The sequence below is a fragment of the Rana temporaria genome, chromosome 10, assembly GCF_905171775.1.
Source record: "Rana temporaria chromosome 10, aRanTem1.1, whole genome shotgun sequence".
NCBI lineage: Eukaryota > Metazoa > Chordata > Amphibia > Anura > Ranidae > Rana > Rana temporaria.
In genome coordinates, this window is record NC_053498.1 from 64,397,713 (window position 1) to 64,411,784 (window position 14,072).

General features: G+C 43.5%; 1 protein-coding gene across 7 annotated transcripts in view; it reads left to right on the forward strand.

Moving 5' to 3' along the window:
• Positions 1-14,072, forward strand: part of CADM1 (cell adhesion molecule 1) — a 427,454-nt gene that overhangs the window by 291,940 nt on the left and 121,442 nt on the right. For all 7 annotated transcript variants that reach the window (XM_040325375.1, XM_040325377.1, XM_040325376.1 and 4 more), the window contains one exon: positions 3,177-3,273. In XM_040325375.1, the coding sequence (XP_040181309.1) occupies positions 3,177-3,273 (97 nt within the window). The remainder of the gene's footprint in view (positions 1-3,176; positions 3,274-14,072) is intronic.

The following is a 14,072-nucleotide window of genomic DNA, read 5'->3' on the forward strand; positions in this document are numbered from 1 at the left end:
TTTATTAAGAGTGTTCAATACATCATTATAACTAGCAGTGGCCTGCTGGTGATGAGAACGTGGCTGTTTATTTAGCAGCTGTAACCGTTACATATGATAAGTGACCCTAACCTACTCTTGTGTAATGACTATCAATGCCAATTCATGGTGGTGAAAGGTTTCCTGCAGAATTCCGACATCTGATGCCGCATACACACGGTCGTTTTTTGTGATGAAATAAAACAACGTTTTTCTAACTTCATCATAAAAAACGACGTTGCCCACACACCATCGTTTTCTGAAAATGCTCTAGCAAAGCGCGGTTACGTACAACATGTACGAGGGAACTCTGTTTCATTCAAGCTCCCGTCTCATAACTTGCTTCTGAGCAAAACGTCATTTTAGCCCACACACCATCATTTTTTTATGACACAAAAAACAACATTTTGGAAAATTACATAAAAAATTGAAGCATGTTCGAATTTTTTTTTTGGTCGTTTTTTAGAAGACAAAAAACGATGTGAAGCCCACACACGATCCTTTTAAATGACGTTTTTAAAAACGTTGTTTTATTTCATCACAAAAAACGACCGTGTGTACGCGGCATGATATATAGGAAATTATATAGGAAATATCTAGAAAAATTAAAGTTGTCATAAGTACACAGCAATAGACTTTGGAACCCTTTCACCGTATTTGCCGGTGTATAAGGCGATCGGGGGTATAAAACGACCCCCCTATTTTTTATTTTTATTTTTGCCTGTACTCACTGTATAAGACGGCCCCCCTTCCGACGCTTCATATTTTTTCCTTCGGGAGGCATATTCTTCTTGCTGGAGCCAATCACGGCGAGCAATGTATTCTATTAATGAACACAAAGCCTGTTTGCGTTGGCAGAGGCTGTAACATCATCAGCCCACGCCTCTCTGACTCTAAAAGCCAATCCGAGCAGGCTACTGTATGTAGCCTGCTCTGATTGGCAGAGGGCGTTACTCCAACTCGAGCAGGCTCTGTATTCATTTGAATACATCGCTCACCGGGATTGGCTAAGCGGTATATACTGTATGTAGCCAAAGCTACATACAGTATTACCGCACATCCAGCAGACATCCGAGCAGCTGACCCGGCGTATAAGACCGTTTTTTTAAGTGTAAAAAGGTAGTCTTATACGCCAGCGAATGCAGTACTTCTGCATGCTTCAAAGAAAACGATAATTATCTTTACCAGTGTTTTAAGCACAATGGGCCAGATCCACTACGCCGCCGTACCTTACCTTGCGCATTTTCGAATCCTCAGCGAGTTTGCGCCGTAAGTTACGGCGGCGTAGTGTATTTCTGGTGACGGATTTCAAATTGGGCGGGTTGGGGCGGGTTTCATTTAAATGAAGCGCGTCCCCGCGCCGAATAAAATGCGCATGCGTCGTCCAGAAATTTCCCGCTGTGCTTTGCGCGAAATGACGTCGCAACGACGTAATTTTTTTAACTTACACGTGAGTTACGTCCATCCCTATTCACGGACGACTTGCGCAAAAAAAAAAAATTCTAATTTTGACGCGGGAACGACAGCCATACTTAACATGGCAATTCTATCTATACGCTGCAAAATACCAGCTTTAACTATACGCCGGAAAAAGCCGACTACAGACGACGTTAGAAAATGCGACGGCCGCGCGTACGTTCGTGGATCGTCGTAAATCGATAATTTGCATACCCAACTCGGAAAACGCCACCCAGCGGACGCCGAAGTATTGCATCTTGCGTACGAAGACGTACACCTGTCAGATCTAACCCAGAAGCCGTCCTATCTTGTTTTGAGGATTCAAAACAAAGATATGACGCGGGAATTTTGAAATTACGCGGCATATCAATAGATACGCCGGCGTAATTTCTTTGTGGATCTAGCCCAATGTCATGAAATTTTGTGTTTTGTATGTTAAGGCCATTTGACCGTCCAGTTCAAATTGGCAAAATATATTGCAAGAGCTTTAAAACAAAAGGTGTGTTGAGTCTCACAATTGGTTATATATATATTTTTTAGTAGGAAAGCCTGTCCCCTGCCTGCCACAGGAAATATATGGGACTTCTTCAAAGACAAGTCCCAGACATTTCCTGAAGAGCCAGACCTATAACTCTACACTGTGCAAAGCTCATTCTTTCTGCTGACCGGAGAGCTCTAGCTTTGGCTCATCAGAAGGCCTGTCAGACCTGTGCAGAGAGACCACTGCTTCTACACAGAGAGGCAAGGCTGATGACATGCTTGTAAAGCACATGGGATGTATTTAGCTGATCTACACTGAAGGCTCAATCTATTTCGGGCAGAAAAAAAAAATGCCGGATTATTTCTTTCAGTTGTCTCCTGGTTCATGTGACATAATGACTGAAAATGGAGCACACGTTTGTTGTGCATGGGAACCTTTGGAAGAGACAGATTTTTGTGAGATAAAGAAATGTGCTAAAGGGATCCACCAGAATTTGTGGTCCTGGTGAAAAATGTGTGTTTATGAAATGCTTTATTATGACACAGCTTCCTTTGTGGCTCTCAGCATTCAGTCACGTGACCTCTCAGAGCCACAAAGGAAGTCGGTGGTGAATGCATTTTTCTGCTGGGGTCACAGGTCTATGTAGGGAGCTAGTATCTATATAATGCCTGTGTTCCTGATAGTGGGTCCTCCTCTGACTGATGTCCAAGTGGCGAAGTATCTCTGCTTGGGGCCACTACCCCAACATATCCTCGTGGTACTAGCCTGGGAAACGAATGTTCCCCTAGCCCAGTTCTTCAGCTTTCTATAATCCCCTGTACATTAGCTCTCACATTGGATGAAGGGGATGCAGTGCATAGGGCCATTTGGGTGTCTAGTATGTGTAAGGAACATGCTGAGAGGAGGAGAGAGCAGAGAGATCACATCAGTCTATTGTTTCTTCATTATTGTCCTGTCACAAGCTGGGGGTATGTAGATGGCTTTTATATGTTTCTTGTGTGTTCTAAAGAAAAGTCCTCTCAACAGACTGGACTGGCCTGTTTTTATCAGAGAACAGGATGGCCAGAAAAAACAAAAACAAATTATTTGGGAGGTAAAACGGCTTCAATATATGAATTCTATGGTTTGCCTGGCATTCGGATGTCCTGTAGCTTTATTTATCCATAATTATTCTGACTATATCTTAAAGTATTAATTTTACCTTTTTATGTTGCTGCAGATAAACCAGTGGTGATGGTGTCCGTGAATTATCCCCAGGGTCTGACAAGAGAAGGAGAAGCTCTGGAATTGGTCTGCAGAGTCGTTGGTAAACCCAGGTAAATTGTGAATAATGTGCTATGATGGAGCTTTCTAGGGCTCATGCACACCATGGCTGTTGACTGTTGTCTGCGTTCACCAATGCCGGCTCAACACAGGGAAACATAGAAAACAATTGGTCCATATAGTCAACTTGGTGTTGAGTTATTCATTTTGGGTTAATCACAGAAGACAGGGGGGGGCACTCTTTATATCTGGAGAAAAAAGATTTATAGCCAGATTCAGGTAGCTTTTCGTCGGCGTATCAGTGGATATGCCGACGTAACTCTGAATCTACGCCGTCCTAAATTTAAGCGTATTCTGGAAACCAGATACGCTTAAATTAGGCTCAGATACGAGCGGCGTAAGTCTCCTACGCCGTCGTATCTTAGGGTGCAATATTTAGGCTGGACGCTAGGTGGCGCTTCCGTTGAGTTCGGCGTAGAATGTGCAAATGACTAGATACGCCGATTCAGAAATGTACGTGCGCCCGCGCATTTTTTTACATCGTTTACGTAAGGCTTTTTCCGGCGTAAAGTTAGTCGAACAAATAGCTGGCCTAGTCAATGTTAAGTATGGCCGTCGTTCCCGCGTCGAAATTTGAAATTTTTACATCGTTTGCGTAAGCCGTCCGTGAATGGGGCTGGATGTAATTTACGTTCACGTCGAAACCAATACGTCCTTGCGGCGTACTTTGGAGCAATGCACACTGGGATATGTACACGGACGGCGCATGCGCCGTTCGTAAAAAAAAACGTCAATCGCGTCGGGTCACCACCCATTTACATAAAACACGCCCCCTCATCCTCATTTGAATTAGGCGCGCTTATGCTGGCCCCATTTACGCTACGCTGCCGTAACTTAGGAGGCAAGTGCTTTGTGAATACAGCACTTGCCTCTCTGACTTACGGCAGCGTAGCGTAAATACTATACGCTACGCTGCTTGAAAGATGCGCCGCCGTACCTGAATCTGGCTAAATTTGGAAAAGCCTTCTTCACAGTAAGAGCTGTTCTGTGCAGCTCAGTAAATTGTTTTAAAAAAGGTCTGGGTTCTTTCCTAAATGTACACGAGAAAACTGGATACTAATATTTATAGGCAAAGTTGATCCAGAGAATATCTGATTGCTCATTGGGGGGTCAGAAGGATATTTTTTTTTCCCTGCTGGAATAAATTGGTTTTTGCTTTGCTGTAGAGCTTCACGATTCTGGATAAAATGAGAATCACAATGTTTTTGAATAAAGATCACGATTCTCTCACGTATCTCGGCGTAACATTTTTCACTGCATACAAAAAAATTGGGCTAATTTTACTGTTATATTTTAATTTTTTTGATTCATTGAAGTATTCTTTTTCCTTAAAAATTGCTTTTGAAAGACCGCTGCGAAAAATATCACATTTAATATTGCAACAATCTACATTTTATTCTATAGGGTCTGTGCTAAAAAAATATATATATCGTTTTTGGGGGTTCTAAGTAATTTTCTAGCAAAACATACAGAGTTTAACTTGTAAGCAACAAGTATCAAAAAAGGTTTAGTCTTTAAAGTGGTTAACCACTTCAGCCCCAGAAGAATTTACTCCCTTCCTGACCAGAGCACTTTTTGCGATACGGCACTGCATCACTTTGACTGACAATTGCGCGGTCGTGCCACATTGCACCCAAACAAAATTGACGTCCTTTTTTCCCCACAAATAGAGCTTTCTTTTGGTGGTATTCGAACATCTCTGCAGTTTTTATTTTTTTGCGCTATAATCCAAAAAAAAAATCTTCCTCAGTTTATGCCGAAATTTATTCTTCTACATATGTTTGTTAAAAAAAAATTGCAATGAGCATATATTGATTGGTTTGCGCAAAAGTTATAGCATCTACAAAATAGGGGATAGGTTTATGGCATTTTTTTATTGGTAATGGAGGCGATCTGCGATTTCTATCGTTACTGCTATTTTGGGACCATTGCCATTTATACAGCAATCAGTGCTATAAAAATGCACTGATTACTGTGTAAATGACACTGCCTAGGACGGGGTTAAACACTACGGGGGGCTGAAGGGGTTAAGTGTGTCCTAGGGATTGATTCTAACTGTGGGGGGGGTGGGCTACAAGTGACCCAACATTGATCACTACCCCCGATGACAGGGAGCAGTAGATCTCTGTCCTGTCACTGTTAAAGACAGGTATCCTTTCCCACTTCCGGGAGTCCGGCCACGGCCGTGACGTCACCGCGGGACTCCCTCCTCTTCCTCCCCTGGCTGCCAGGCTAATAGGAGAGAGGAGTGGGCCTCGTGAAGCCGAAAGGCTACACTGCCGGGTTCCCTTACCTGCAATGGCGACGGCACCACCCGACAGCTGATGGGAAACATCAGCTGCGGTGCCGACGTTGAGGAACTGCAGGACAGATAAGTCTCCATTTATTAAAAGCCAGCAGCTGCAGTATGTGTAGTTGCTGGCTTTTAATTTTTTTTCCCAGAACACCCCTTTAACAAACTGCGATGCACTGTGTGTTTTGTAATGTTTACCCTTTTCAGAAATTTGAGCTACAATGGCTCTGCTATTGGATTGGACTACACGGGCCAGCCTTCTCTCCCCACATGCATCAATGAGCCTTGGCCACCCATAACCTTGTTGCTGGTTTCCCTACTTGCACCACTTTGGTAGGTCCTGACCACTGCAGGCTGGGAACATCCCACAGGAGCTGCAGTTTTGGGTTTGCTCTGACCCAGTCGTCCAGCCATTACTATTTGTCCCTTATAATAGTCGATCAAATCCTTACATTTGACAATTTTTTATGCTTTCAACCCATCAGCTTCAGGGACAACTTGTTTACTTTCTTCCTAATATATCCCACCCACTTTCAGGTGCCATTGTAATAGGACAATTCATGTTATTGACTTTGCCTGTCTGTGGTTATATTGTTATGGCTGATCACTGTAAGTAAGCTGGATACTGATTGGGCACAATGTAATAAGATACTGTTTGGGTCAGGGGCATTGCTCGCCACTATTCTTCGCAACCTCCTATGACTCATACCTATTTGTATTGTTTAAGATGTGGAAAACTGCAACATGTACACATAAATCACAGTTCTATTTGTACCTGGAATGGACTGCTTTTGTCATAATAAAATGAAAAGAAGAAGCTGGCCATTATGGGAAATGTTTTTCAATTTCTGACGCTTATACAGCAGCCCAATAGCTGGTCTCATAATTATTCCAATGACAGTTCTCAGTGAAGGGCAGAAACCAGAATTTAAGTCCATTTATATTAGGTGAACAAAGAATTCAGCGACATGTAACAGGCAATGTCAGTTTGATTTTGTGGTGGCATTCATTTATAGAATGCTAGTATTCTTCACTGAAAGGCTCTCATTACATGCACTGTCAAGCAAAATGAGGTAGCATCCCTGCGTGTGATTGGTCATGTTTCTTGTGAATAAGCGCTTTGGTTGTGATTTGTGCAGGTGTGATTGGATTAACTGTTTTAGTCTTAGTTTTGGCTTGTCTGTTGATTTTTAAAGCTGCACGCATAATGGTTTACTGGTAAATGGTAATGAGTCTGCATCTCTATGGTGCCAAGTCTCAAGACACATAGACCTCAGAGAAAGGTCAGACATCCAACGTATGATTTGCACATCAGAAAATATATTTTCAGCAGTTTTAGCATTCATTATGCATATCTACAGTACATTACTGAAGCATTCCTGTTTAACCCCTTCATGACCAAGGTCAAAACTGACCTCAACACCCAAGCCCAATTTTACAATTTCGACATGTGTTAGTAAAAGTGTATATATCACCACAGCTACTTTGTGTATCCAGGTGGATTATACCTTTTTTTTTCAGGACAGATCAGGCTTTAGTTGGTGGGAAATGGTAATAGATATCTCCTGATTTTGTTTTATTATGAAATGAAAACTGGCCCTAAAATAGTTACATTCTGTATGTACAACAGGGCCAATAAACAATTAGTATACAGGGCCTGCTAACGGACACAGGGCTGCTAAATGACACAGGGCCGCTTACGGACACAGGGCCGCTTACGGACACAGGGCCGCTTACGGACACAGGGCCGCTTACGGACACAGGGCCGCTTACGGACACAGGGCCGCTTACGGACACAGGGCCGCTTACGGACACAGGGCCGCTTACGGACACAGGGCCGCTAATGGACACAGGGCCGCTAATGGACACAGGGCCGCTAATGGACACAGGGCCGCTAATGGACACAGGACCGCTAATGGACACAGGGCCGCTAATGGACACAGGGCCGCTTACGGACACAGGGCCACTAACGGACACAGTTCCGCTAACTGAACACTGTGCCTTGAAAAGGTATTCCAACCCCTTGAAATTTTCCACATTTTTTCATGTTGCAACCAAAGACGTAAATTTATTTTATTGGGATTTTATGGGATGGGCCAACACAAAGTGGTACATAATTGTGAAGTGGATGGAAAATGATAAATGGTTTTCCAAATTTTTTACAAATATGTGAAAGTATGGCGTGCATTTGTATTCAGCGCCAATACTTTGTAGAACCACCTTTCACTGCATTTACAGCTGCAAGTCTTTGGGAATGTCTCTACCAGCTTTGCACATCTAGAGAGTGACAATTTTGCTCATTATTCTTTGCAAAATAGCTCAAGCTCTATCAGATTGGATGGCATCTGTGAACAGCGATTTTCAAGTCTTGCCACAGATTGGATTTTGGTCTGGACTTTGACTGAGCCATTCTAACACTTGAATATGCTTTGATCTAAACCATTCCATTGTAGCTCTGGCTGTATGTTTAGGGTTGTTGTCCTGCTGGAAGGTGAACCTCCCCCCCCCAGTCTCAAGTCTTGCAGACTAACAGGTTTTCTTCTAAGATTGCCCTGTATTTTGCTCCATCCATCTTCCCACCAACTCTGACCAGCTTCACTGTCCCTGCTGAAGAAAAGCATCCCCACAACTTGATGCTGCCACCACCATGTTTCACGGTGGGGATGGTGTGTTCAGGGTGATGTGCAGTGTTGGTTTTCTGCCACACATAGCGTTTTACTTTTAGGCCAAAAAGTTCAGTTTTGTTCTCATCTCACCAGAATACCTTCTTCTACATGTTTGCTGTGTCCCCCACATGGCTGCTCGCAAACTGCAAACGGGACTCCTTACAATGTCTTTCTTCTTGCCACTCTTCCATAAAGGCCAGATTTGTGAAGTGTACGACTAATAGTTGTCCTGTGGACAGATTATCCCACCTGAGTTGTGGATCTCTGAAGCTCCTTCAGAGTTATCATGGGCCTCTTGGCTGCTCCTCTGATTATTGGTCTCCTTGCCCGGCCTGTCAGTTAAGGTGGATGGCCATGTCTTGGTAAGTTTGCAGTTGCAATGTGGCTGAGCATAAGCTACATAAACGTGTAAGGCTGGACCTGTTTGTGGAGCCCTGTGCATGGCTCTGCAGACAGCTTGCCAAGAGGGAGGTCATATCGTGCCTGCACAGACGAGCACCTCAAGTCTAAGGGCAGATTAAAGGTGATGAAATATTTTAAGAACAATTTAATTAACCTGTGTTCATTGTTATTAAATATATATTGCTTCCGGTCAATGAGCTCTCTTCTCACTGTGCTGGATCACAACATCTGCCAAGCGGGATAAAGGGGACATGCTGGGGTCCTGGCAGTGCTGAAGAGCCAGGATAATTAGATTTGATCGCCAATTGTTTGTTTAAATAGATCTGACCTTCTATGGTCAGCCTTGGAGAACACATCCACTATAGCTGCCTCCCTCTGTACCCATTGATCTGTACTGGGAACTCAAATAACTAACCTAACTGGCCATCAGATGGCCTCTTGTCAAGAGGTGCTAGGAACTTGTAAAGTCTCAGATTATAAGACATTATCACTGGTGTGTTAACTTCCCTGCTGTGTATATAACAATAGAAAGCATATCCCGTACTGGAGCATGTTGTGACAAAGTGCATACAGCCAGATTTTCAGCAGTGCTCTCATCTCTCCACAAAGGAGACAGTAGTAGCAGGCAAATGGGGGCCTAGATGTTACTACGTGCTCTCCACAGGTTTTCTACCTCAATACTGAACTCCAGGCAGATATAAAAAGATTGATTATTGTGGCCCTGTATTCACTGATGTTTTCTTATGTGTGTATTTATTATAAGGATTGCATACACCTCAATTCAACGTGGTCAATCGGCCTTGTGCAGTCCCTGTAAAGCAGCACTCAGTAGGGGATTGGGGGGCACACAAAGCCAATCGGCTGTGCTGAAGTGCAAAAAAGTATGCGGAATGGAGGATAGAGCAGTGTGTCAGAAATAAGCTCATCAGTCTGCTGCTCTTCCTTTTTTTTTTTTTCTCTGTCTGGATTTCAGCTTTAACTAAAAAACGCATAGACTAATGCCACGTACACACAACCGGTTTTCCTGGCAGGAAAACTACCATGAGAGATTTTGGCCAGGAATCCCAGCCGTGTGTATGCTCCATCGCCGTTTTCCCAACAGGAGAACCGGCGGGAAAAAAAGAACATGTTCTCTTTTTTCCTGCCGGGATTTCCATCGGTTTTTAAGCCGGCAGTTTCCCTATGGGGAAAGCCTAATGTAGAGCATACACACGGCCGGGTTTCCCGACCAAAGCTCTCATGGCAGTTTTCCTGTCGGGAAGCTACTGAGCAGGTTCTCGGTTTTCCCGGTGGATTTTTTCCCGCTGGGAAAACCAATCGTGTGTACAAGGCATAAGGTTTTTTCCGCACGGGCTTCAGTTTGTATACGAGCAGTGTGACCAGCAAGCTTTTATGAAACTTTGAACAAGCTTCAAGCTGTTTTCTTTAAGCCTTAGAAGCGCTTGTCAGCTCCTGTTTGGAAATGTTGTACACAGATCCTAATGGGAGTCTTGATTGTTGCTTTATACAAGTTACAGCAGGCTTTCAACAAGTGCTGAAACCTGCTAGCTTGTTTAGAGTGGCAATCGGCACTTTTATGAAGATCTGTGTTCAACATTTACAAACTGAAGATGAATGATACTTTAAAAGCTTCTACAAAGTACAGGTGGTCCCCAGGTTACAAACATCTGACTTACAAAGGACTTTCGGAGGGAGACAACAGGAAGTGAGAGGAAATCTACCTATAGGAAGGGAAATTGACCCCTGTAAGACTTCCCATGGGAAAAGGGTGTCTCTACTGAAGCTTTATCACCAATCCTTGTTTCCCCAACAATCCAACATTTTCAAAATCCAATTGTCACAGGGACAGAAAGTGAGGTGAAATCTTCTGAACAGGGGTACAGACAGCAAAACAAATATTACAGAGGTGTTAACCCTTCCATATGCTATCCAAAAAGCTTAAAAATCATTTTTTGGGCTTGAGCTACACTTAAAAAATGTACCAGTTCCGACTTACAGATTCAACTTAAGAACAAACCCTGTTTGTAACACGGGGACTGCCTCTTTACTGAAAGATCTTCAATTGCTTTTGTAAAAGCTTGCTGTTCACACTGCTCTATACAAGCTGAAACCCATGTGAAACAGGCCTTTTTCTAGCCACACACATGACAATGGGAATGCTTGATATAAGTATTTCTTTCATGAAAGAATCCTAGATTGAAAAATCAACTGTTCAAGCAACAATTATTTGTCTTTCTGTAAGGCCCCATTTACATGGGCTTCAGCTTGTAAAGGAACAGTGTGAACAGCAAGTGTTTGAGACTTTCAGCAAGCAAGCTTTATTTAAAGTGATTTCTAAAGGCAGAAGTTTTTTTTTTTTTTTATTATTATCTTAATGCATTCTCTACACTAAAGGAATACTATGGGTATCTCTTCTGGAGTCCCACGGCGGCTCCTCGCGGCTCCTCCCCGCAAGAGCTAACCCCCTCTGGGAAGCTCTCTCTTGAGGGGGGGTTACCTTGCGGGCGCACTCCCGTGTGATACACACGGCAGCCATAGCCGCCAAGTGTATGACTCGGCCCCGCCCCCCGGCGTGTCACGTCATTAATTTGATTGACCTCAGCGGGAGCCAATGGCTGTGCTGCTATCAATCATCCAATCAAGAGCCGACTAGAGCTGGATGAAAGTAACGGGATCGCGCCCAAGGAGGTTCAGGTCTCGGGTTAGTAAAACGGGGGCTTGGGGGGGCCGGTGACTGCAAGGTGTTTTTTCACCTTAATGCAAACAACACAAAGCTTTACAACCCCTTTAAGATAAAAAAAACCTTCTATGTACAGCAGTCCCCCTAAGGCCACTTTCACACTGAGGCGCTTCTGAACTGCCAGTAAAAACACTTGCTTTTGAGTGCTTTTGAAGAGCTTTCCGTTCGTTTCAATGGAGAGGGGAGTTTTTCACAGCCCTGCCAGCACACTGCCCCAGTGTGAAAGCATTCATTGATTTTAATGAAAATAGGTTTTTGTGAGCTTTTTAGGTGCTGTTTTTAGCGTGAAAGCACCTGAAAAGCACCTCAGTGTGAAAGTGGTCTAATATTTACCTGAGCCCATCTCTATTCAGCATTATTGCAGCAGTGTCTGGACTACGGGACTCCCCTTCACATTGGCTGAGACAGCAGCGTGACAACAATGACTCCCACTGCTCAGTCAACGTCGGTCAGACAATCAGAAGAGAAAGAGGGGGAAGGGCGGGCTTTGGCTCGAATGTACACCGGGAGCTGTAACTCTGCTTGGATGCCCCCATAGCAAGCCGCTTGCTGTGGGGGGCACTTAACAGGAGGGAGGGGACAGGAGAGCAAAAGAGGGACCTAAGAAGGGGAGGATCCAGGTTGCTCTGTACAAAACCAACTGCACAGGGCAGGTAAGTATAACTGTTTAAAAAAAAACACAAGGCTTTACAGACATTTTAAGACCTTAAAACAGCCCACAGCCCTTGTCTGGAAATATTATATACAGATCTTAATGGAAGTGCTGATCGTCACTTTAAACAACCTGCTAGCAGGCTTTCAATAAGCTTCAAGTAGTGCTGAAGTCTCCTAGCTGCTTATTTAAAGTGGCAATTGGTACTGTTTGTAAAAGCTTGCTGTTCACACTGCTCCTAATCCGAAGCATGTGTGAAAGAGGCCTTTAAGGAACATGTCCTATCAGAAAATACAATTAAAAGATCCAGCTCCTTGTTATATCTAATTGTTCTAAAGTATTTTTATTTTAAAGATTGAGTCTTTGATCTATTTATCATTAGTGTTGGGCAAAAGAAAAGCCTCAGTAATCACTACCAATCAAACGATTATTCAGTGCGCTGACTGTAGTAAGCTGAAAGCTGATTGGATTACTGCTACTTGCACCTCATCATTATGATATAAGCCCATGAATCCATCAGTTCTGACATGAAATGTCTTTAGAAGTCCGCCATTACATCAGAAAGAATACGCTGCACCTCCAGTGTTTACTATGTTCAACATATCCTTGTTCTTCCGACATCTCTTCATGTCTGGAGGGGTCATTTCTCTTATTATATATTTGATAAGATTGTTCTATTTTCTACTTGAGAATAAAAAATAAAATCCTTATCAAATATATCTTTATTTGTTAGAAACAGATAACCCCCCCCTCTGCCGTAACTATCGTTTGTTTCTCTCTGTCCTTTGATTCTCAGATAAGATAGTAATTATAGATACAGTAGGTGAATAAAATGTGCATTTGATGATAAATGTGTTGGGGTGCATGAAATAAAGACCAGCCTGGTTTCCCTGTACAAAAAAGCAAAGAGTGAAGAAGAAATTAGAGGGCGCAGTTTTTGCTCAGTCTTTTTCCAAATCAGATTGCCCAGCTGGCGTTCTGGATGTTGGCCGTCACTTCTGTAGGGATGTCAAGCTTGGATGTAAAGGCCAGTGTCTATTAATAGCTAAACTCCGTTTATTGCCTTTAGAACGGCGGCCTGTAGATTACAAGGAGAAGACGTTCAGCGTTTGAGTATTTAGAATATACAGCATTGTAAAGGACTGTCATTCATAGCATTGTATATTAACGCTTAGATTTATCTGTGAAGTAAATACAAACCCAATCTCTACAATATCATATACGGTAATCTCTGACGTCTTAATATTATTTCAGAAGAAATTTTTAATCTTTTTCATTAAAGTAATACCCTTAGGTTCGGCCATAAATGACCTCTAGACTGTTCTTGGTATAGGGTGACAACGCACTGGCATATCTCTTGCGTTGTCACCCTGTTGTGCAAGCATCCAACGGATACTCAAGTAGCTAGTGCCGGCACCCCTTGATACAATTCCCCAAGTTGTGGGGACCCCTAACAGTAAAATTATTTTGGTAGTGGGGGTTGTCAGCACCCAAGACAAGTAAATTTGCTCCCCTAACCCACGGACATTTACCGCTCCCCGAGTCTCTTCCACTCGTACAATATTATAACCCCTTAGGGTACATTTTAGGATGTATCTCACTCTCTCTCTCTCTCTCTCTCTCTCTCTCTCTCTCTCTCTCTCTCTCTCTCTTTTTTTGTTCTCCTTTCTTTCCCTTTTATCTCTCTCTATCCTAATTTCTTGTTTTTTTCCCCATCCCCCTCTCTAGCCATCTTTCTTGTTTTCTTTTTCTCCCTTTTTCTGTCTTCCTCCTCCTCTTTTCCTCTCCTCTGCCCTCCATGCATTCTCTATTTTTATTCTTTCTCTTACTCCTTGGTGGGGGGGGGGTGGGATCATTGGCAGTGCTGGGGGGGGGGGATGGGATCAGTGGCAGTGCTGGGGGGGGGAATGGGATCAGTGGCAGTGCTGGGGGGGTGTGATCAGTGGCAGTGCTGGGGGGGGTGGGATCAGGGGCAGTGCTGGGGGGGTGGGATCAGGGGCAGTGCTGGGGGAAGATGGGATCAGTGGCAGTGCTGGGGG